General features: G+C 40.9%; 3 protein-coding genes across 3 annotated transcripts; all 3 read left to right on the plus strand.

Annotated features, from left to right (window-relative positions):
* Nucleotides 1–611: 611 nt before the first annotated feature.
* On the plus strand, nucleotides 612–12238 carry LOC120290730 (G-type lectin S-receptor-like serine/threonine-protein kinase LECRK1). The gene is made up of 4 exons (XM_039307108.1): nucleotides 612–663; nucleotides 3113–3517; nucleotides 4022–4194; nucleotides 10210–12238. Exons 1-4 carry the CDS (start codon nucleotides 612–614, stop codon nucleotides 12199–12201), a joined length of 2622 nt encoding a protein of 873 aa, XP_039163042.1. The 3' UTR covers nucleotides 12202–12238.
* A 3870-nt stretch (nucleotides 12239–16108) lies between these two features.
* LOC120290731 (G-type lectin S-receptor-like serine/threonine-protein kinase LECRK2) lies at nucleotides 16109–19197 on the plus strand. The gene is made up of 3 exons (XM_039307109.1): nucleotides 16109–16214; nucleotides 16710–18033; nucleotides 18141–19197. Exons 1-3 carry the CDS (start codon nucleotides 16109–16111, stop codon nucleotides 19195–19197), a joined length of 2487 nt encoding a protein of 828 aa, XP_039163043.1.
* A 2168-nt stretch (nucleotides 19198–21365) lies between these two features.
* On the plus strand, nucleotides 21366–23685 carry LOC104432968 (mushroom body large-type Kenyon cell-specific protein 1). The gene is given in 2 exon segments (XM_010045572.3): nucleotides 21366–22214; nucleotides 22217–23685. Coding segments are annotated over 2 exon segments (1578 nt in total). The 5' UTR covers nucleotides 21366–21691; the 3' UTR covers nucleotides 23272–23685.
* The last annotated feature ends 1225 nt before the right edge of the window (nucleotides 23686–24910 follow it).

Here is a 24910-nt window from a genome sequence, read left to right on the forward strand (position 1 = left end):
AATTTCTAAACAATAGGCGAAATAATTCTAAGTGACACGCATGATATTTTTTGTTTTCTTGAAAATTCGAAATTAGAAAATAACCAAATTAAATTACCTAGTTCTAGATATTATCCAATTATATTCAAGGATTAAACTAGACCAAATCCTAATTTAAACTGGAATGTAATCTTAATTGGGTAATCTCTAACCTAGAATGCAATATATCTTGAAAGAGCTATGTAAATTTATTCTAAAAAATTTATATAGAATCAAATTAAACATGCAATCTCATCTTGATATGCAATGTCACCAATTAAATTCTACATCTTTTTTGTGATTTTCATTTTAGATAAGAATAGACATAAAATCAAATAAAATCAAGCAACATGCAACATCTACAACCCAAAATATCATCCATATCCATCCAAATTTGGAAACAGATAAACTCGATGTTGATCATTGCACGTTGTGAAATTAGGAAATTATCCTTGTTCATGGGATACACGAACAATCTTTTGGATATGACGATAACGAAAATCAATCAAATTAGATAATGAAATATTCAAATTGAAATCGCAAGAGGTGGTTGCCTAGCTCAAATATCGACTTTCCGAATTTGAATTTGGACGATGGATATGGAGATCGCGGTGGTGGATCACGGTGATGCTCGGCGGGATGACGGTGACCTTGACGTGATGTGACTCACGGCCGTGGGGTGGTGCTCGCGTGGCTTCTCAGCACGGTTTGGGGCTTGAAGGTGACGGCTCTCGGTGGACCTACAATAATGAAAATCGAAACAAAAGCAAGAACTGGCTTGCTGGCAGTCTCGGGCACGTCAGGAAGAGCTGAGTTGAACCTTACCGCTTGGACTCCCTGTGCACCGGAGAGATTAAGGGAACTTTCTGTCGAGTTGTGTGGGCTGTCTTTTTGCCCTGATGTCCCTCACTGTCTTGACCGTGTACCAAGGTGTGGGCGTTCTTGGGTGCTCACCGGATTTGTCCAGATGCTCCGCTTCAGTTTCACTTGGGCCAAAGGATCAAATCTGCTCCCTTCGATCTCCACGTCGATTCCCAAGCTTTGACTTGCTAAAGTCCATGATCATATTCTTAGCCCCGTGTTACATACTGATGCCCAAAACTTAGGGTCTCAATTGAAGGAGCGGCGGCAAATCAACGGTGGGGCAACACCAAGAAGGAGCAGCGCACATCAGGAATGATGGCGGCATTCTAGGATGCAACGGCTAGATGTTGCTGGAAAACCTGCAAACAGATCGATTCTCTCAAATATCGTGGCCTGGCCTCTGTCTCCTCTTGGTTCGATCAGCAAGGTGCCCGCTCATGGAAAGAACGGATGCGCATATCTCTCTTCCCTTCTTCTCAATATACGAATATATTTGGCTTGATTTCGTCCATGCCCGCCTAAAGATGTCCCCGCATTGACCGGTTCCGCTTTCCTCCTCGGAAGCCGCCAATCTTTTTTCTTTGATTTTCTTGGTCTGTCAATTTATATCCACCAGCTCAATCGAATCCTCAATGTGAACCTCCATGTATATATTCCTAAAATCTTTCCAAATTCGACTGGTTAATGTAATCTTCCCAAGTGTGGTGCCAACGCGCAAAAATTTCAGCCCCAAATAATGAACGGGCTTGGCTGAATTCTTTTAGTTCATGGGTTTAATTCGCAATTAAACTCAAAACTTTTCATTTGAGTCCACTCGCCACTAATTCAATGCATGTGTAACTATTAATGCAAATGCTCATAAGATCTATATGCAAATTCAATTTAATATTTTATTTAAGTTTTAAAGATTAATCTCTAATTTTTTATGCAATAAATGAATGATCGGGTCATTAAAATTTATGTATTAATAGCCCTAATTTATGATTTCCGTACAATTCTAAAACGGACATCATAATTTAAATTCCACATAATTTTGAATTTATACCCTAATTCTGAATAATACTCCATACATGAATAAAATGACTTAAATCCTTACCGGTCATTGCATAGAGAAAAAAAAATCTGACTTGGTTCCAATAACGTTTCCTTGTTCTTTCTTTTCTTCTTCTTTCTTTCCCCACCCCGTTCTTGCGTCCCCACTTTTCATTTCATAGATGAGCTGAATGTCCACTTTTTCCCTCTTTTGGTACCACAGCTTTTTGACTAAGTCAAAGTCCACATATTACAAATGACAACTTTTTTGTTTTGACTGCTTTCCCTCCTCTCCTTCTGACCACTTCCATCCATGCACAGATCTAGGCCGTGTAGTTTTCGGCGACTGATCCATTTTTCCATCACATTAAACTCTTGGATTTCTGTTTGGCACGTTAAAATTCTCCTAAAAAATGAGAAGCTGAATGAGGTCGAGTCTCCTTCGAAGTTGCATGAATTCTTATTTCAGAACTTGTCATGAGGAAAAATATCTGTAATTTATAGTTTTAATGTACATCATTCTTTCTACCTCCAGTATCTTACTTTGTGCGCATGTCATGGAATTCTGCACAATTATTACTCAACACACCACTGCCCTATGATTCTTGGGGTAGCCAGGGAGTTGCTTGCCCCTGTAATCATCAGATTTAGGGGTGATGGAACGTCGCCGTTGTTGGTTGGAGTTAGTCGGGCGCTCTAAGAAATTCAGACAACCAACAGTCACAAAAAGAAAATATCGGTCTATGATTCAAAATGACGAAGAAACCACGGCATTTGGTATGGAATTAGTACATTGATCAAGGACCATGTTCATCTTGGCCAGGGATGTGTGCATGAGACAAGGTTTGCAACCTTAATCAGGACATCTGTGCTTAAATTCCATACAGTAATCCTCACGAGTCTTCCTCTGGTTGTCAGCCAATAGCTCAAGTCGGTCTATGCTCTCTTGACTAGAAAAAGATGATAATGCAGGACAGTAGGTGGCTGCATGAGTTATCGATATCCCATCACGTTTCTCGGCTGATCTCAAACTCCATTTGCCACAACCTTCTTCCTCTCTTCTGGCCAAGTTCAAATCCATTCTCGAATTGCATACTTTTCATGTTCGATAACCAAATAAATCCTCCATTGCCGTCTCCTCTTTCGACTCATCATATGCTCTATCTTTGGCTCTTTCTATTCCCTGTTCTTTCCGTAGCTCAAGCTGACATAACTGTTGGATCTTCTCTAACTGCCGTGAATGGCAACTCTTCATGGCTTTCTCCTTCTGGAGACTTCGCTTTCGGCTTTCGATCATTGTCCAACGGTAACAACGCCAAGGATGAGCGACTCTTCTTGCTTTCCATTTGGTACAACAAGATACCTTCGAAAACCGTCGTCTGGTTTGCGAATGGAGATCGTCCTGCACCTGAAAATTCGAAACTAGCGCTCACTTCCAACCTGGGGCTCGTCCTCACCGATCCTCAAGGCGAGGAATTGTGGAAATCGGAGAGCATTCTCGGTGATGCCTCACGCGCCATTTTCAATGACACGGGCAATTTTGTGATTCTTGATTCGAAATTGGAGAAACTATGGCAGAGCTTCAAAGACCCCCGCAATACGTGTAAGAATTATTGTGGCCCATATTATGTGATTTATTATATGGTTTAATAAATGATTGAAATGCTATAAATAATATTTGGTTATGAGAAGGTACGACTCTAATAAAACGAAATGATATATTGCTTTGATGGAAGGCACATTTTCAATGAACATATAAATAGAGTCCGGTCCTCTCTCCACCCACATACGAACAACAAAACAGAAAGAACGTATTCTCTCCTCCATCAATTGAATACATTAAGGTTTAGTGGGTTAAGGGAGAGAAATCGGATTTCTTCTTTTGATCAAGTTCAAGCGTAGCGCTATGGATAAAAGTATGTCTTCATTTATTTGTGAGAATCATGAAGATCAAAGATCCTTGATTTGTTATGAATTTCCGCATCGGTTTTATATGAATTATCTAACAGTTGGTATCAGAGCGTTTGGTTTATGATCTCATGATTTTTCCGTTTTAAGAAATATTATAGTTTATGTTTGATGATTTGTTGAACGATCCTGTTCGTAGCATTTGTTGTTGTTGAAATGTTTTGGAAGGTTCTGTTAAAGAAAATCCGAATGATGAAACGTTCTTCATGGACTAAAATGGTGAAGAAAAGTTACTGTGTGTGCACGAGTGGAAAAGGACAAAAATGGTGGAATTCGAATTTTGAGGGCAAGGAAGAAACTCGCCGGTTCCGGGTAAAATCCGGCAACCCACCGCTTGATTTCGGACCCACACCGTCGCACTGTCATGAGGAACATTAGCCATGATTTTTCCGGTATATTGGTGTTCGCCGGAGGCTAATCGAGCGGCGGAAGCGGCGGTGGTGGAGTTTTTGTGTTAAAACTTTGGTTTGATTTGGGGCCAATTTTGGTCATTTTCTCCGAAATTTGGACCCATGTGGTCGTGCTTAGGCATGCTCTTCAAAACCCATTAATTATTTGTGTCCGTAATGGGCTGTCGGAGAAGAAACGGGCGGCGAAACGGCGGTGGAACGGCGAAAACCGGCGAAGAATCGCGTCACGCGCGCGAGGAAGAAGGCGCGTGGGATCCACGCGCGCGGCTTCCTCAGGTTGGCGGTTGCGCGTGCGAGCACGCGCCCGACGTCCCATGCGCGGACTTTTACGCTTTTGCCCCTCCCGAGGCTCCTAATTACCGTTTTGCCGTCCTTTTGATGGTTATTTACTGTTCTACCCCTGTTTAATTTATAATTACGATTCTGCCATTGCTGATTATTTACCATTTTGCCCCTGGATTATAATTTTATGGTTCTACCCTTATGGAATTATGATTTTACGATTTTGCCCTTATGCTTTGATTGCATTTTATGTCCTTGTGTGCAATTTGGTAAATATTTGTATTTTACAATATTAAAAATTCATATTATGAAAGGTTTGTTAGTCACCAAAGTGGCCGAACCTTGAAGTCTTTTGAATTTTTTAATATCGTAAATTATTTTATTCAATTACCCATGATTAATTGATGCTATATATATGAAATTAATATGTTTTATATCATTATTGGAGTTATGGGTATATTGAAGTTCATTTATTATAAGAACTTAGGATTAGCCCAAAGGTTAATTATTTTCTTATAATTCATGAACATGATGGTTGATAATTAATATGATTTGTTAAATTTGTTTGTATATCCAAAGATAACAAATAAATTTTAATAAGATATATTTACAATTATCAAATAAAAGTTATTAGCATCATTATGGTTTATATATATTTGTATATCATAGGATCGCCCAAAGGAGAACTATGATGTGCATGTGTAGTTTAGTTTGAATCTGATTAGGTGATATTCTCAAAGCATTAATGTATGAGTATTTTCTTGCGCATTTGCAATATCTGTACCTGTTTCACTCCATTCGCACGCCTCATCTGTTCCATTATTCAATGGGATAAATTTTCCTGATTGGAGTGAACAAGTCCAATTTCACTTAGGTGTCTTGGATCTTGATTTAGCACTTCAAGCTGAGAAACCAGCTACTATTACTGATGAAAGTAGCAATGATGAAAAATCTTTCCATAAAGCTTGGGAAAGATCGAACAGACTGAGCTTAATGTTCATGCGGATGACAGTTGCAAACAACTTAAAAACTTCTCTTCCCATGACTAACAATGCTAAGGAATTTATGAAATTTGTGGAAGAGCGTTCTCAAACTGCTGATAAGTCACTTGCTGGTACACTGATGAGCACACTCGACCACCATGAAATATGATGGTTCGCGTACTATGCATGAGCATATACTTGAAATGACCAATTTAGCAAAGTTAAGGACTTTGGGAATGAATGTGGATGAGTACTTTTTAGTACAATTTATACTTAATTCCTTACCTCATGAGCAATATGGGCCATTTCAAATGAATTACAACACTATAAATGATAAGTGGAATGTAAACGAATTGGCGGTATGCTAGTTCAAGAGGAAATAAGGATAAAGAATCAAAAGGCTCATTCTGTTCATATCTCAAGTCATCAAGGAGTTCGAAAGAATTTTAAGAGGAAAGGTGGAAGGAGCAAGAAGAAAGGACTACACATCCCGAATGACTCTTCAAAGGCTTCTCAAATCCACAAGAAGGAACACAATCTTATTAAGTGTCACTTTTGCAACAAAATTGGACACTTGAAGAAAGATTGTCTGAAATGTAAGGCTTGGTTCGAAAAGAAAGGTAAGCCTTGTGCTTTAGTATGTTTTGAATCAAACTTTACTGAAGTTCCTTATAATACTTGGTGGATTGATTCTGGTGCCACCACTCATGTGTCAAATACGATGCAGGGATTTCTTACGATTCAAACTATAAAGCCAAATGAAAGTTATGTGATTACAGGGAACAGAGACAAAGCTCCAATTGAAGGCATTGACACTTATCGTTTGATCTTAGATACTGGGCATTATTTGGATTTGTTTCGAACCCTTTATGTACCTACATTTTCTCGTAATTTAGTTTCTTTGCCAAGACTTGATGTGGCGGGATTTTATTGTAAGTTTGGATCTGAATCTTTCAGTCTATTTAAGAGTGATGCTCTTATTGGAACTGGAACTTTATGTGATGGTCTTTACAAATTTAGACTTGATAATACTTTTGTTGAGACATTAATGACCTTGCATCATAATGTTGGCACTAAACGAAGTTTGGTGAATGAAAATTCTGCTTACTTGTGGCATAAACGGTTGGGTCATATATCCAAAGAAAGAATGCAAAGATTAGTGAAGAATGAAATTCTTCCAAATTTGGATTTTACTGACCTTAGAGTGTGTATTGATTGTATTAAAGGTAAACAAACAAAGCACACTAAGAAAGGTGCCACAAGAAGCACGAGCTTTGAGATTATACATACTGACATATGTGGTCCTTTCGATGTTCCATCTTTTAGTAAGGAAAGCTATTTCATAACCTTTATTGATGATTTTTCACGTTATGGTTACATTTATCTATTGCATGATAAGTCTCAATCATTAAATGCACTTGAAGTGTATATTAAAGAGGTTGAGAGGCAATTAGATAGAAAGGTGAAAATAGTAAGATCGGATAGAGGTGGTGAATATTATGGAAAGTATGATGAATCGGGACAATGTCCAGGTCCATTTGCTAAATTCCTTGAAAGACATGGCATATGTGCTCAATACACAATGCCAGGTACACCACAACAAAATTGTGTAGCAGAAAGGCGTAATCGTACTTTAATGGAAATGGTTAGGAGTATGATGAGTCATTCATCTTTACCCTTATCTTTGTAGATGTATGCTTTAAAGACTTCTATGTACTTATTAAATAGGGTTCCTAGTAAGGCAGTTCCAAAGACTCCATTTGAACTGTGGACGGAAGGAAACCTAGTTTACAACACCCGCATGTTTGGGGTTGTCAAGCGAAGTAAGAATTTACAATCCACATGAAAGGAAATTGGATTCAAGAACGACCTGGTTATTTCATTGGTTATGCAGAGAAACCCAAAGGGTATAAATTTTATTGTCCTAATCATAGTACAAGAATTGTTGAATCTGGAAATGCTAGGTTCATTGAGAATGGTGACATCATTGGGAGTGAAAAAATGCGTGATGCTTGCATTCAAGAAGTAAGGGTAGAAGTTCCTATGCCTAAAGCTTCTAAAGTTGTTGTTTCTGATATTGTAGTACAATCTAACAATAATCGAGAACAACAAACACCCAATAATGGAGATGTCAATAATGAACCTCCAATAACCGAGTCACAAGAAATAGCATTAAGGAGATCTCAAAGAGAAAAGAGGTCGGCTATTTCGATGACTATATGGTTTATCTACAAGAGTCGAAATTAACTTAGGAATTGGAAATGATCCAGATTCATTTTCCCAAGCCATGGAATGTGAAGATTCTAATGAATGGTTTAATGCCATGGAAGAAGAGTTAAAATCCATGCATCAAAATCAAGTTTGGGATATTGTTGAATTGCCTAAAGGATGTAAGAAGGTCGGGTGTAAATGGGTCTTTAAGACCAAGCGCGACTCAAAAGGCAATATTGAACGACATAAAGCCAGACTTGTTGCAAAGGATTTTACTCAGAAAGAAGGCATTGACTATAAAGAGACATTTTCACCGGTCTCTAAGAAAGACTCACTTAGAATCATTATGGCTTTGGTGGCTCATTATGACTTGGAGTTACACCAAATGGATGTAAAAACCGCATTTCTTAATGGGAATTTAGAGGAAGAGGTTTATATGGACCAACCCGAAGGCTTTTCAGTTATAGGAAAGGAACACATGGTATGTAAATTAAAGAAGTCAATATATGGACTTAAACAAGCTTCCCGACAATGGTATCTTAAGTTTAACGATACCATAACTTCATTTGATTTAAGGAAAACACCGTTGATCGGTGTATATATATGAAGATTAGTGGGAGCAAGTTTATTTTTTAGTTTTGTATGTTGATGATATTTTGCTTGCTGCTAATGATCTTGGTTTGTTACATGAAACCAAGAAATTTCTCTCTAAGAATTTTGAAATGAAGGATATGGGAGAGGCAACATATGTGATAGGAATAGAAATATTCCGTGATAGATCACAAGGATTATTAGGATTGTCTCGAAAAAGCCTACATTGAGAAAATTTTAGAGAGATTTAATATGAGTAAATGTTCAGCAGAACAGTTCCAATTCAGAAAGGTGATAAATTTAGCCTTATGCAATGTCCGAAAAGTGAATTGGAACGAGGACAAATGAATAATATTCCTTATGCATCTGTTGTGGGAAGCTTAATGTATGCACAAACTTACACCGCACCCGGACATCGGTTTGCTGTTGGAATGTCGGGTAGGTATCAAAGTAATCCCGAATGGATCATTGGAAAGTTGCAAAGAAAGTTCTTAGATACTTGCAAGGAACGAAGAATCATATGCTCACTTATAAAAGATCCGATCATCTCGAGGTGATTGGATATTCAGATTTAGACTTAGCCGGATGTGCTTTGATACAAGAAAATCAACATTTGGTTACTTGTTTCTTAGCTGGAGGGGCAATTTCATGGAAGAGTGCGAAGCAGCCGGTTATTGCTGCATCCACTATGGAAGCTGAATTTGTGGCATGCTTTGAGGCCACAATTCATGGATTATGGCTGCGGAATTTTATTTCAGGACTTGTGATCGTCGACACACGGTATTGCCAAGCCGCTGAAAATCTATTGTGATAACTCCGCAGCAGTTTTCTTCTCTAAGAACGACAAGTATTCTAAAGGTGCTAAGCATATGGAGATCAAATACTTGTCTGTCAAAGAAGAAGTTCAGAAACAAAGAGTGTCAATTGAGCACATTAGCACTAATCTTATGATAGCAGATCCCTTAACAAAAGGATTGCCGCCCAAAACATTTAATGAGCATGTTGAAAGGATGGGCATTATTGAACGTCATTAATGTTTGTATTATGATTGTATTAAGTTTATGTATTTGACACTTTGAGCTCACTTACATGTTTCTGATATTTCCTGTTTTCTATTTAGTATACATTATGGAAATAGATGAATGTTAAATGGATAGTTTCTAAAGAAACATTATGGTTGGACTATTACTTTGTACTTCTCATTTATGGATCATGTTAAATAAAGTGCTATAGTTGTAGTACATAGAAGGGACTATGTCGATTAATGACATATAACCGCTATGACTCGCATTAGTTTTCTTTACTTAATTGTGATTATTATGTGATTGCCAATTTAATGAAATTTTATAGCATAATCTTATTGTGCACATTATAGTCTTCATTAAACCATGAAAGGAGAATCATATGGGCCAAGTGGGAGAATGTAAGAATTATTGTGGCCCATATTATGTGATTTATTATATGGTTTAATAAATGATTGAAATGCTATAAATAATATTTGGTTATGAGAAGGTACGACTCTAATAAAACGAAAGAGTATATTGCTTTGATGGAAGGCACCTTTTCAATGAACATATAAATAGAGTCCGGTCCTCTCTCCACCCACATACGAACAACAAAACAGAAAGAACGTATTCTCTCCTCCATCAATTGAATACATTAAGGTTTAGTGGGTTAAGGGAGAGAAATCGGATTTCTTCTTTTGGATCAAGTTCAAGCGTAGCGCTATGGATAAAGGTATGTCTTCATCTATTTGTGAGAATCATGAAGATCAAAGATCCTTGATTTGTTATGAATTTCCGCATCAGGTTTTATATGAATTATCTAACAATACGTTGCTCCCTTCGCAGACGCTGGGGAAGAATGAACTCCTTGCCTCTCGTCGATCAGAGGAAATCTTCTCCAGAGGGAAATTCCAGCTTCGGATGCTCAACAGGGGAGACCTCGTGCTCAACACGATAAACCTGCCTTCCAATCGTGCTAACGAGGAGTACAACATCACCAAAACTGCCGATGATTCGAACGGATCGGCCTCGTCGGGGAAAGAACTTGTGTTTAGTGACTCGGGATCTCTGTTTGTTTTGAAGGAAAATGGCGAGGAAGTTTACCTCTCACGGGCGAAGGTGCCTTCGGCATCGGATTTTTATCTCCGAGTGACGTTGGACTTCGATGGGGTTTTGACACAGTATGTGCACCCCAGGAACTCAAATACTGACGGAAACTGGAGCATCCTCTGGACCCGACCCAACAACATATGCTCAGCCATTGTTTCTAGAAATGGCATCGGAGTTTGTGGGTACAATAGCATTTGCACTCTCGGAGAAAATAACAGGCCGAACTGTAGATGCCCCGACCGATACACCTTGGTCGATCCCAGTGATGAGCATGGTAATTGCGTACCGAACTTCACTTTGAGTTCTTGTTTGGAAGATGAGGATAAGCGGAACCATGGTTCGGCCGAGGACATCTACGCTTTCGTGGAGCTTAAGAATACAGCTTTTCCACCGGCCGGTTATGAGATGTTGGCGCCTTTCTCTGAGGATGAATGCAGGAACTCGTGCTTGCACGACTGCATGTGTGCGGCGGCTGTTTACCGAGATGGCGTGAATTGCTGGAAGAAGAGGCTCCCTCTCTCCAATGGGAGAGTCAACCCCCAGTTTAATGGGAAGGCCATGATCAAAGTCCCGAAAAGCGACCTCCCTCTACCTCCCACGAACGATTCCAAATTCCCAATCCCAGAGCTGAAGGTGAAAGAGAAAAATCCCAGGACTTGGATTTTGGCAGGATCATTGCTTTTGGGAACTTCTGTTTTAGTCAACATCCTCTTCATTGGTGCGAGCACTCTGGGTTTTTGCGTCATCTACCGCAAGAAGCCTGAGAAAATAAACCTTAGAGAAAATCTAGTGGAGACGAATTTGCAGTGTTTCGCTTACCAGGAGCTCTTCAAAGCCACGGATGGCTTCAAGGAAGAGCTAGGGAGGGGAGCCTTCGGGATTGTTTATAAAGGGTTTATTCCTAGTGATGTAGCAGTTGCTGTGAAGAAGCTGACTAACGTATTTCAGGACAAGGAGAAGGAATTCAGAACCGAAGTGAATGTTATCGGTCAGACCCATCACAAGAATCTGGTCAGGTTACTCGGCTTCTGCGATGAAGGGCAAGAGAGGTTGCTGGTTTACGAGTTCTTGAGCAACGGCACGCTGTGGAGCCTTCTCTTTACAGGTGAATTCAGACCCAGTTGGAACCAAAGATGCCAAATCGCTTCAGCAATTGCCAGAGGACTGCTCTACTTGCATGAAGAGTGCACCATGCAGATCATCCACTGCGACATCAAGCCACGGAACATCCTCCTCGACGAGTACTACAACGCGAGGATCTCCGATTTCGGATTGGCCAAGCTCCTGAAGATGGACCAGAGCTATACTCTCACAAACATCAGAGGAACAAGAGGGTATGTCGCTCCGGAATGGTTCAGGAGCTTGCCGATCACCGCGAAAGTAGATGTTTATAGCTATGGGGTGTTGCTGCTGGAGATAATATGTTGTAGGAGTTGTTTGGGGGGCGAAATGGGTGGAGAAAGAGAGAGAGAGCTCTTGACTGATTGGGCTTACGATTGCTTTGTGGATGGAAAATTGGATGCGCTCGTGGAAGGCGACATCGAAGCTTTGAGTGAGAGGGAGAAGCTGAAGAATTTGGCGATGGTTGCGTTTTGGTGCGTGCAAGAGGACCCGTCATTGAGGCCAACTATGAAGAAGGTGACTCAGATGCTGGACGGAACAGTGGAAGTGCCGGTCCCTCCATGTCCATTCGCTTTTAGTAGCTGCACCACCATCATTCCTAAATGAGAGCTGAGCTTCAAGCTATGAACTTTAATCTACTTATGCTATGATGGGCATACTATACTCCACCGCTTGTTTTGCAGCTTGAAGTGTTGCAATTTGTCTTCTTGCAGTGTATTGAATCTAAAACGTGCAGCAGAGTGATGCAAGTTCTTTTTCAAATGAGTATTGTAAATCTCATATGTCTTGAATAGATTTTCTGTACTTGTTGAATCTAATAATGATTAAGATGTGGGACTTCCAGTGTTAAACATTGAAATTCTGTGTCACGATGGACATTGTTCTGTATTTTGGAGTATTTCATGAAGTTTATAATGTTATCTATGGATCAATGGTGCATAATGTCACGGTCTGGAGAGCACTCGTGTCACGGTCAGGGCTGATAGCCCTCGGCTCAAGGACCTGTGGTGTGTACTATCTTTGCTTTCGGCTGGTGTACCAGCCGACTCAACCAACTCCAGTTTGTTCATGAGTTCGTTTGTAAGCAAGCAGAGATTCAGGTATAAAAATCTACTCATATTGAACAACATTTGTCCGATTCTTGATGGCAATTCCTCATAAGGTGGCCTTACTAAGATTCTCAAGATTGCACTATGCCACAGGACGACTGGTTATAGATTTGGATGAGCCCAAATTGTGGCACGCATAGATCATGACATCCGGACAAATCCGACCTCAACTGTATCAAGATCAACTTTGATGCAATTTTAAGGAAGATAAAAGCCTCTTTTGCTTCTGTCTCAAGAGAAGCTCGGTTAGCTCGATTAAAGTGACACAAGGGCACTGCCAAAGAACATGAAGGTAAAACCAAGCCATCATAATTTGGCGCATGAGGTTAGCAGAGAAGGCAAGATGGTTGGCAGGGGGTCGGGCCCCGAGTGCTGGGTTCAGGGCTTGGGCTTGGCTGACTCAAACTCGAGTGCTCTTGGCCTTGATGGACCTAGGTCCAGGAACCAAGCACATGGGCTTGACCTTTGTGGAACCACACCGGGGCAATAGGGAGCTGGGCATGGGCATTGAGTTCTCGAGCACAGTTTTGGTGGGCCCTAGACCAATGCCTATGCTCATGTCCAGGAGTCGGGGGATCTAGGCTTCAGACCCCAATGCCCATGCCAAGTTCCTGGCTTATAGAAAAGTCTCAATTGATTTTTCTGATCAAACAACGGAAAATATTTTTCACTTCATTTTAAGGTCTCAATCAAACATCGGAAAATATTGTTATTTTTTGAAAAATGACTCATTAGAAAACATTTTATAGAAATGTCATATTTTTTAAAGCGAGAACAAACAGAGCCTACATATTTAATGGAAGGATCCAAGTACATCGATATTGCAAGTTTGGGTACTTAAATGCACAAATTAAAATTTTTGGATCAAGGTGTTGTTGTCACAAATTTAAGAACTCTTGTTATTATCTCCGAAAACATAATGAAACACTTGTTCCACACAAATTAAGGTTTTGTTTATTTTACGGCAAATAAATTATTAGAAAAATATTTTCTTGAAAATAATCGCTATATTACTTATAAGAATGAATGAAAGAATAATATTTTTTATCTTTCACGAAAATTTCTATACATAAAATGTTGTTGATAATGAAAGTATATTTCATTAACTAATTATTTCAAGTGATATAAGCGATCATTTTTGGAAAAATATTTTCTAAATTATTTATATTCCGCTAAACAAAACGGAACCTAAAGTTGTACATTAGAAACCACATGATAAGAACCAAATGTAGGGTCTCATTAGAGATGATCATGGAAATTAAATTTGTGGTTTTAACTGTCACAACGAGGGCACAACGAGTGTACTTTTTATTCATCTTATGTAGAGGTGCAAACCTTATTTTTCTTGATGGTAGCGCGGGGAAGAACTCTATGTAATGCCTCAGGACTTTTAGTTTACCACACGGGTCTTTACTACGGTGCCGCGACTCAAAGCGTGGCAGATAGCAGTGCCAGCTAACAACCGTCAGATCAAGGCAGTGTCGGTGAAGTTGTTATGCAAGCTATCAACCGATAGATCAATGAGATTGATTATCGATCGTCCGATCAAGAGATGCTCTACATTGTCGAGCTAAAATGTGTTATCGTCAGCTGTCGGATCAAGGTGGTGCCGTGACGCACGGCATGGCAAAGTTGGCTGTTTCTGTGCCATTTCTCACATTCTTTCTACTCCGAAGTCTCTGATTCTTAAAATTCTTCTGTAGTCTGAAACCTGATAATTTAGCGGGAATTACGGAGAATTCTATACACAGATTGCCTGGAGTTTATCCTAGGCAGGCAGTGAAGAAATTGCTTCACAATTGTTTTTCCAATTTCATGTTCTCTCAATGGAAACTGCAAGTTAATGAAATGCCCCCACGGGCTTTGTCAGTGCAAATTCTTCCTTCAAATCGCTGCTTCTGCATGTGCCTTCGTGAGGTTAAGAACTCAGATCAGCGGGTATAATTCTCTTTTGACCCTCACATGCGTTCTCAACCAACCCTTTTGAGATTGTAAATAAAGGCATTTGCAGCCTCAGGGAGGTGAAATGAATGGAGTTCTAGGCACAGTTGTCCATGGACGATGATAAATGAATACAGTTGCAAATTGCCATTGTCATAGGTTAAGACCGCTTTAGGCAGTGTCTACGACAATTGAATAATTGAATAATTGAAAGGCGCTATGCTGATGAATGCATTTGCCGAACACAATCCGTGATTAAGATGCTCTGCGGTTCCTGGACCCTAGATATAAAAAGTAAGTTAGCTGGTGGAACTTGTTGAGGACACTATTTTTCATCTCGCTCCTCCTGACTTAAATCCTGAATTCAATGCCTCGAATAGGCGCTTCCTACCCATCAAAGTGAATATGTCCTAGCTTTCATAGTGGTATATTTTGATTCGGGATAGATGCATTGAAAGTTTTAAAAATATTTACAAAAATACAAATGAATCCTAAAACTTTCAAAAAATTCAGTTAAGTCTTAAAACTTATCATAAAAGCACAATAAAGTCCTCAAACTTTCAAAAAATACAATCAATGAAAGGACTTAATCGGATCAATTTAACAAATTTTAGAGATTAATTGCACTTTTGAAAGTTTTAGAATTTAGTTGCATTTCGTTTTAAGTTTAAGGATTTTCAATACACTTATCCATTTTCATTCTTCTTCATTTTTTTTTTTTGGTCACATTCTTCTTCATTTACTTCTACGTTAAATTGAAACATTGACATGGATGTGAGGGAGCATCTCCCTCGAGCTGCCAAACAGAAACAGAGGACATGTCTCTGTGTTGACTGCTTTGCCTTCTTCTTTCCTCCCAATTACTTCCCATCCAAGCACAAAAACACACGCAGGCCGTGTAGTTTTCGGCAATTGATTGATTTTCCTTTGCTCTAAACTATTGAATTTCCGTTAGCCATGTTAGACTTCTGCTAAAAGATGACAGGCCGAATTCATATTTCTCTGCTCGTCTAGAAGGGCGCGAATTTGGTCAAATAACCCATCCGACGCGTCTTCTTCTAAAGACTTTTCCAAGTTGCATGAATTCCTGATCATAGGACTTGTTCCTAGGAAAATTTTCTGCAATTCATACTTTCAAACAGCCAATCAGTCAAGTCATCGCTCAAACTTAACCAGCTGCAATGGAAAAGCTTGACAGCATGAGAAGCCCGTGATGTCCTTTTGACTAAAGTGCTTTTGGTAACGTTTTCGTTTAAAAATTGTTTCGGAGAAATAGTAAATGTAAAACTATTTATGTTCCGAGGAACAATTTTTTAATAGAGAATGCATTTAGTAAATTTATTCCTAGAATAAAAAAGAACAGAAACACGTTTAGTAAACTTGTATAATTTTTTAATTTTTTTCTTTTTTTTTTTTTTTTTCATTTTTTTTTTCTTCATTTTGGCCGGTCGCTAGCCTTGGCCATGGCGGCGACCGGCCAACGAGGGCTTGCGGCCTTGCTAGGGGCCGGCAATGCTCGGCTCACCGGGGCCGGCGGCGCCCCGGCGAGGTCGCTGCCCTTGACAGCCGGTGGGCCAGCCATGGTCAAGGCTAGCGACTAACCAAAGAAAAAAAGAAAAAGAAAAGAAAAAGAAGAAAAAGTAGAAGAAAGAAAAATTGTTTTTCGAAAGTGTTCCGGAAATAATAAATAAGTTTTTTTATTTTTGTTTATGTTCCAAATTTATTCCCGAAAAAAAATAGATTTAAACAAAAATGCAAACAAACGCTTTATTCTTTCTTTTTTTTTTTTTGCTCCCTAACAAAAACAGAAATTGTGTTCATAAATACGGACCAGGAACGCAAACAAACAGCCGCTAGTTGACGTATTGAGGCCCTAAACCACGCTCATGAAGGGAATCCAAAGGAGCTTCCAGTCCCACGATAGTATAGTCCAAGGCTTGTCCCACACTCCTTTTGACTAAGACGATCATGAAAGGCTCCACTCCTTTAAACTAACCACAACCTATATTTCTCCTCGCAGGCCGTGGGCAATTCCATTCTTGAGCGAAACATATTCGTTCACAGCTTACGAGTCCCCAGTTGCTCCATCCATTGAAAAAATGTCCCCTGTTTCAGTGCTCTGTTTCTTGCTCTTTCACCTGCTAATTCCTTCCCCAGCGCAAGCGGACGGTGATATAACCATCGGATCTTCTCTGACCGCAAAAAAGGACAACTCTTCATGGCTTTCACCTTCCGGGGACTTTGCATTCGGCTTTCGTACCTTACCTGCCAACCCCGACAACCACGGTGAGGTCTTCTTGCTCTCCATTTGGTATAACAAGATACCTTCGAGAACAATCGTCTGGTTCGCAAATGGAGATCATCCTGCACCTGAAAATTCGAAGCTAGAGTTCACTTCCGACCTTGGCTTGGTTCTCATTGATCCACGAGGAGAAAGATTGTGGATATCAGAGAACATCGTCGGTACTATCTCGCATGCTACCATCAACGACACAGGCAATTTTATTATTCTCGGTTCAAATTTGGAGAAACTATGGGAAAGCTTTGAAGATCCCGACGACACATTGCTTCCTTCACAAACGCTGGGAAAAAATAAGTCCCTTTCCTCTCGTCAATCAGAAGGAAGCTTTTCCAGAGGAAAATTCCAGCTTCGGATGCTGGACAGCGGAGACCTCGTACTCAACACCATAAACCTGCCTTCCAGTTATGCAAACAAACCTTATTACAGCACTAAAACTGCCCGAAATTCGAACACGTCAAGCCCGGGAAAGAAGTCGTGTTCGACGATTCAGCTTCCATTTGTTCTGAGAGAGAATGACGATAAAGTTTACCTCTCGCAGGTGAAAGTACCTTCAGCATCAGATTTTTACCATAGAATTACGCTGAACTTTGATGGGGTTTTGACTCAATACGTACACCCCAAGAATTCTAATTCTAATGGAACCTGGACCTCTCTGTGGTCTGAACCTGAAAATATATGCACTGCCGTTCTTGCTCCACGCGGCTCTGGTGTTTGTGGCTACAACAGTATTTGTTCCCTGGGTAACAATAACAGGCCGAAATGTGGCTGCCCCGACAAATACACTTTGCTTGACCCTAATGATGAGTATGGCAGTTGCATACCTAACTTCACGCTGAGTTGTGAGGAAGATGAAAAGAAGCTGAAGCAAGGTTCCGTAGAGGATCTTTACACTTTCGTCGAGCTAGAGCACATGGGTTGGCTGATGTCTGATTATGCCCTGCTGAAGCCTTTCTCTGAAGACGAATGCAGAAACTCATGCTTGCATGACTGCATGCGTGCGGCTGCCGGTTTCAGAGATGGCAACAGTTGCTGGAAAAAGAAGCTTCCCCTGTCCAACGGAAGAGTTGATCCTAAATTGAAAGGAAAGTTCCTAATCAAAGTCCCGAAGCGTGACTCAACTCTTACAAACGATTCCCAATATCCAATCCCAAAGGGAAGGATAAAAGACCACGATCATAGAATTTTGATTTTAGTCGGATCAGTGCTATTCGAACTTCTGCGTCTGTCAATTTTCTACTCATCACTTGGGGGATTTTCTTTGTCTACCGCAAGAAGCTCAAGAATATATCCACCAAAGAGAACTTCGTGGAATCAAATTTGCGTTATTTCACTTACCAAGAGCTTTTCCGAGCCACGGATGGGTTCAAGGAAGAGATAGGCCGGGGATCTTTCGGGATTGTTTATAAAGGGGTGATGTCCAACGATGCACCAATTGCCGTGAAGAAGCTAGCTAGTGGGATGCAAAACAAGGAGAGGGAGCTCAGAACAGAAGTCGATGTGATAGGCCAGACCTTTCACAAGAATCTGGTTAGATTACTTGGTTTCTGTGATGAAGGCCAAGAAAGGTTGCTCGTCTATGAGTTCTTGAGCAATGGCACACTATCAAGCCTTCTCTTTTCAGGTGAATCCAAACCCAGTTGGATCCAGAGATGCCATATTGCTTCAGGAATTGCCAGGGGATTACTATACTTGCATGAAGAGCGCACTACACAAATCATCCACTGTGATATAAAGCCACAGAACATACTTCTTGATGACTACTACAACGCGAGAATCTCCGATTTTGGACTTGCCAAGCTCCTGAAGATGAGCCAGAGCCATACTCAAACGAATATAAGAGGAACAAGAGGGTACATCGCTCCTGAATGGTTCAGGAACTTGCCCATCAGTGTGAAAGTGGATGTCTATAGCTACGGGGTGTTGCTTCTGGAGATAATATGCTGCAGGAGACGTTGCGGGACTGAGGTGAGCAGAGAAAGTGAGGGAGGGCTCTTGACTCATTGGGCTTATGATTGCTTCATGCATGGAAGGCTGGATGCTCTGGTTGAAGGTGACACGGAGGGTCTGAGTAACAGGGTGAAGCTGAAGAATTTGGTCATGATCACGTTATGGTGTATTCAAGAGGACCCTTCCTTGAGGCCAACGATGAAGAAGGTGACACAGATGCTGGAAGGAGCAGTGGAAGTGCCTGTCCCTCCATGTCCATTCCCCTTGAACAGAAGCACCTCCTCTTTCCTTCAGCCAAATTGAACAGGGCTTAAGTGGTATGCTCTATGAATCACAATTTTCTCACGCTGGTCGTGAACATGTTATCTTCGCTACATACATTTTTGCATCTTGCTGGGTAACTTACAAAGGAGGAGAACCTGCGGTTGCCAATGTAAATTACTACACTAATTTTATATGTAATCCTAGAAAATAAAAATAAGGATTATTTCAATAATGAATGTAGTACTGAAGGATGCAACTTAGAGGAATTGGTCGTGTAAAATTTTTAACTGTACAACTTGCATTACTATGCAATTCAATTTATAGACCAAATGAGTAAACACTGCCGCACAAGATCGTTTGCATCCTCAATTACCCAATACTCAACAAATCTGTTCACAATGACTTGAAACTAAGTCTGTTTGAAACAGAGGATGAGTGATATAATTAAAGCAGTCCTGAGTGAAATATGATTCCCAGTTCCCACTTTGTCATGACAAGAGGCAGGGGACTCAAGCACTGTATTATAGTCCCAGCCCATGACAGTGCAAAACAACTTGCACGGTTTAAAAGAACGGGATGCTTAATGCGTTGTTACAGTGAGAATTTCCCAGCTCACACTGGTCTGCATAGATTCTGCACCTGTATGATTAGCATTCACCTTGACCCCAGCTTGCACAAGATAGAGGAACCAGACATCAAAACATGCGGAGTTTGGAACAACTGTAGACAAATTTCACTTTCCTTATGCATAATGCGATGATGCACTCTACCAAGAAGATCGGATTTTAGACTTCATCCTACACCCAAGTTCAAATGAGATAGAATTACGGGACGGTCCATGAAAAAGTTCTAGGCCCGGTTACTTTGGCAAACTATTAAACATTCGGCTTGTGAAACCTCCATTTAAATGAAAAAATGTAAGCAAGATGAGGCTTCCCTTGGACATCAAGTGAAGTTATTTCAGCCTGTTGACTGACGACAAATATGAAAGACATTGGTACCGAGTGAGACCTCTCTATTTTACGCACAGTTATTGAAGCTGAAGGAATGATGCTCTACTGGCAAGATGGATCATTGTTTTTTCAGAAATTTTTCGCAGTATATTAAGGAGTGGAATAATACATGAGTGGAAGATGTGATTGAGGACAGGCAGTGGAGATGGCCTTCTCCATGATCCACCGAGTTATTGGAAATTCAAGCTGCAATTACTGTGGTACTTTCAACCCTGGCTGCGTCAATTGATAGGGTGGTGATTTTGGCGTCTGTTCATGGTAATTTTGATAGTGTGGAAGCTAGGAAACTTGTTTGTAAGGAACGGAAGACATTCAGGTGCGTTGGCATAAACTAAATGGGTTTTAAAACCGAACTAGACACCAACCCACAATTTGCCCGGGTGAGAGTTGAAATACTTTAAAAAGGAGCGAATGCAAAATGCTAACCATTTTCAAAGTGACATTCTCTCTATAATCGAACTCTTTCAACAGATGAAGAGCTCTTTTTTCAAGCCTAATCAATCCAAGGAAAGAAACTACAACCGAGAAGCTTTAATGGACTAGTTAAATTTTGGAAGCATGTCCCTTGTAATTGGGTTTATAACTCTCTTTAGCTCTACGGGACGTCTCAATATAAGAAGACCACGTCTCTTGTTCATTTACGCCTCCTAAAGAAATGGGAAAATCTTGGGTTTCAAACAGAAAAATACAAATATTTTAAACAGGAGAGAGAAAAGTAAAGTCAAATTTCAATATTTAGTCTTTTGGGCTTTTTTATAGGACCGTTGCAGATTGACTTCGCTAAACGAAGTTGTCGAGGCTTGACCTGGAATGGTCTTCTATTACCATATTCCGAAGGAGAGAAATCGGATCTCCGTTGTTCTGGGGACGGTAATGGGCCGGTATAAGGTTGTGAACTGAAGAAAAGCTTTTTGGGCCTGTCAGAGATCCGGTCCTCCCTATTCGATATAAGCAAAAAAATTATCGTTTTGCCAAAAATGAGAATCACATCCAGGTTTTTCGCCAATTTTGGATACCCAAAATTCTTTTTTTCTTCCCAGAAAAGGGAACGGGCCCAAAAAGAATGGCTGCCGAATCAGCCCTCGATCGTCCCAGGAAACCATCCGCCGTCCGTCTGCTACCTTTCTCGCCAATAAATACCGGCGTCGGTCAGGTCGCAGGCTCGTCTGCGCTTCGTATTTTATAAGGCGTTGGTCCCGACAACTTCTTCTCAAAATATTCGTTCAAAAATAAATCTGTCGCGACGACAGATCCTTCACGCCCGAGATCGCACGCGGACATTGAATTCTTCCATCGAATCGTCTCTCTCTCTTTAGGATTCGGACGTTCTTGCGTGATCTTTTCTTGCTTTTTTCTTGAGACGGAGCGAAAGATTTTGTGGGTTGCTTTGCTTTGCGATCTTTGTCTCGGCGTTCCGGTAAAAATACGATCTTTTGTGGGGGATAGGTTCTTCGTTAGGGGGTGGTCGGATAAAGAGGTAGTTTTTTTTTTTATCTTTTTTTTTTTTTGAATCGGGGAGGATGAACGAGCAGGCGCACCTGATGAATCAGGCGCCGATGATGATGAACCAGAGCCCGATGATGAACCCACCGCCTCCGCCGCAGGTCATCATGAATCAGGCCCCCCAGCTGATGAGCGCGTCTCAGTCGATGAGCCAGCCCCCTCAACTGCTGAGCCAGCCTCAGTTGATTGGCCAGCCTCAGGTCCTGAATCAGCAGCCCCAGTTGATGGGCCAGTCTCAGATGTTGAGTCAATCTCAGGTGCCCAGTTTGAACAGGAGTTACAAGATGTGGCCTCAGAAGCAGAAGCAGAAGCAGCAGCAGCAGCAGCAGCAGCAGCAGCAGCCGTCGCTTGACCCCAATGTGCAGTTTCTTGGCTCCATGAACCTGGGTTTCGGGGCTTTGAAGCAGCTGATGATGCCGTTGCCCGGTAGAAGCAATTGGAAGGGCAAGAAGCCCAATGATAAGCGGAATGACCCGAGGAAGGTCCCAAAGGCGATCCCCAATGCCGGGATGAGTAGTGGCGCCAGTGGCATGGGCTACCAGCCCCTGCTCTTACCGATTTGCAGTTCCAGAATCGCCTAAAGTCTAGAAAATATTATCCCAAGAAGAAGTTCAATAACCGGTTTGCCCCGTATGCGCCCAGGAACACGACTTCTTTTATCATAAGAGCGAAGAAGTCGGGCGGCATTGCCTCGATGGTGTCCCCGTGTCCGGTCACGCCAGCGGTATTGCCGACGCCCATATTTTCACCCTCCAGAGAGGTGTTGGTTGATATGGCAAAAGAGGAGTGGGGTGTGGATGGGTATGGGTCCATGAAGGGTCTCATTAGGCTACGGAATGAGGTCGAGAACAGGGATAATGAGGAGGAGGAGGATGAGAACGAGGAGGAAAATAACGGGTCCAGCGAGAGTGACGTAGAAGAGGAGAAGGACAGCGTGATGAGCAGACTGGATCATGAAATGAATCGCTTTGAGATGGTTTACCCCAATTACGGTTCTGATTATAACAATTTACTAGTGAATAGGGTGGATGATCAAGATACCCACATTGCACAACTCGAGGAAGAGAATCTAGCTTTGAGAGAAAGGCTCTTTTTGATGGAGAGGGAAATGGAGGACTTGAGGAGGAGGTTGAACTTCCTGGAGAGGCAGCACCATGTGGACGAAGATGTGAACGAGGAGGTAGTGGAGAATGAGTCTGACAATGAGAGTGAAGATGAATGCAATGTTAATGTTCTGGGTGGTGTGAGCAAAGGAGAGGACATGGATTGTGTGGATGGCGATGTAGGTGGAAGGGATGTTAAGTTTGATGGTGATGCCAAGGAGGAGAAATATGATTCCACACTAGGAAATAAAGCAATTCCAGAGGTTGCTATGGAAGAGTTTATTTCAAACGAAGCAATTCTAAAAGAAGACGAGTCAGGATATGAGGAACAACGTGATGGGGTCATCCCAGGAAGAGCAAAGTCTGAGGGGGAGGAGGGGGCGAAAATTGTAGAGAATGAGGTCTCACATGAAGTGAATCTTAAATGGGATGAGTGTGAACGGAAGGACAATGCAAATGCGCCTTTGGAGAAGAGCATCGGCAATGGTCAATAATATTTTTAGCTTTCCACCTATTTTAAGGCTCCTCCAAGGTTTGATATTGGTGAAGGGCTTGTTATCTCATGCCATAATTTGTTGAGTGTCAAGGTTCTTTCTCAGTGCTCCTTAAATAATTCCAATTCTGGGGCATCTACAGGCGTTGCTTGTTAGTTGAGAGTGAAAACATGGTCAATGGGCTTTCAAACTTAGCCATTATGATGTTCTCTCCAGTTAATAACCATCGTTGGTTTACTTCACTCTCTTCTTTATACTAAAGTATTGTGATCTTTTGGATTCTTACTTCTATGTCTGGAAATCATTTGAGATCGAGTATGAGTAGGTTTATGTTTTACTCTTCTAATGTCGTGAAAACCCCATTTTCTTGGACTGCATTACTTGTTGATATGTTATGCATTTACATCTCTGAAACCAGACTGTGCAAGTTTATGTGAATATAGGAGGGAGGTTCACTCATTCAAGTCCTCTGAGGTCTGGATGTTCGTATCAGTTGCTATATGATTGCATCGATCAGATTAGAAGCTAACTGTATTACTGTGTAGTTCTCTTTCAAGGAGAGGCCTTGTTGGATTTTTTTCTTTTTTTGTTTAATCTTCTTAGCCTGGAGCATCCAGTACTTTTCGGTATTTTCGTGTTAAAATCAGCCACCTTTTATGTATGGGGATGTTTTATGTATGGAGTGTTGCCCAAGTCTGCTGTATATGTACAAATTTACAATCATTTATGTGTGATGAGATCACGGTATCTATGCTCTTAAAGGATTCTTGGTGAAGGTTTTTTGAGCCTAATGTTGGGGACCCGTGATATGATGGTGTTCAGCACCTCTGGCTGACCCTTTACACATCTAGGCAAGTAGGTGATTGAATGTGGGCAGGAAGGATTTTCTTTTCCTCTCTCTCCATAAGTTGAGTTGATCGAGTCATTTTGAGATCAATTGACTGCATTTGTTTAAGGAGAGAATTTGACTTGTGGAGATTAGGAAGACTTGGGAAAGCCAGTAGTGGTCTTGTCATCTTTTTGGGTTCTCTTGTGGCAGTAGGGTTTTACTCAAATGGGATGAATGTGTGAGAATTTTTGTTAAGACGAACTCTGTTTTGCTCTTTTGCTGTTGGTGTATCCAACACCGGAGATTTCATATCACATCTTTTTTGTATAGATGCTACCAAATGAAGTTGTCGACTGTTGCTTAAAAGTTAGCTTTATTTTGTCTTTCGGATGGCTCAATGCTGTTGTAGCAATCAGATCAGCTGAGTTGTTCTTTTCTTTTGTTTGAAAACCTATCTTGAGTTGGATAGGCAGAATAACCAACAATTGAGTCAATGAGATAACATTATCTACTTATTCTTACATTGATATTCTTTTGCCCTGTAACATGGATTTCTACGGATCAGTTTCTTTTGCTTATAGAGATCTACTGGTTTTCTTTCGCAAAGGCAAAAATGAAATGAATTGACTTATTTGTGTGTGAAAGTGATATGTGGTCACTCATCCTTATTCTGGGAAGGGATGCAACAAGACGTCTTACGAAGTCTTTATTTTACAAGTTTGAAAAGATTCCAAGCATGGCACAGTACGTATGCAGAGTTTGATTGCCCGAAAGCGTTTAATCTTTGTCAGCCATGCTCTTGTCAGAGCA

This window comes from Eucalyptus grandis, chromosome 2, assembly GCF_016545825.1.
Source record: "Eucalyptus grandis isolate ANBG69807.140 chromosome 2, ASM1654582v1, whole genome shotgun sequence".
In the NCBI taxonomy this organism is placed as follows: Eukaryota; Viridiplantae; Streptophyta; class Magnoliopsida; order Myrtales; family Myrtaceae; genus Eucalyptus; species Eucalyptus grandis.

Excerpts from the sequence above, each read along its gene's own strand:
- LOC120290730 (XM_039307108.1), top strand. The coding sequence starts at position 612 with ATGGATATGGAGATCGCGGTGGTGGATCACGGTGATGCTCGGCGGGAT. Across the intron at positions 3,518-4,021 it reads CAAAGACCCCCGCAATACGT|CATTTGTTGTTGTTGAAATG; the intron begins GTAAGAATTATT and ends TCCTGTTCGTAG. Across the intron at positions 4,195-10,209 it reads AAGAAACTCGCCGGTTCCGG|ACGCTGGGGAAGAATGAACT; the intron begins GTAAAATCCGGC and ends CTCCCTTCGCAG.
- LOC120290731 (XM_039307109.1), top strand. The coding sequence starts at position 16,109 with ATGGCGGCGACCGGCCAACGAGGGCTTGCGGCCTTGCTAGGGGCCGGC. Across the intron at positions 16,215-16,709 it reads GTCGCTGCCCTTGACAGCCG|CTTACGAGTCCCCAGTTGCT; the intron begins GTGGGCCAGCCA and ends ATTCGTTCACAG. Across the intron at positions 18,034-18,140 it reads GATCCTAAATTGAAAGGAAA|TCGGATCAGTGCTATTCGAA; the intron begins GTTCCTAATCAA and ends TTTTGATTTTAG.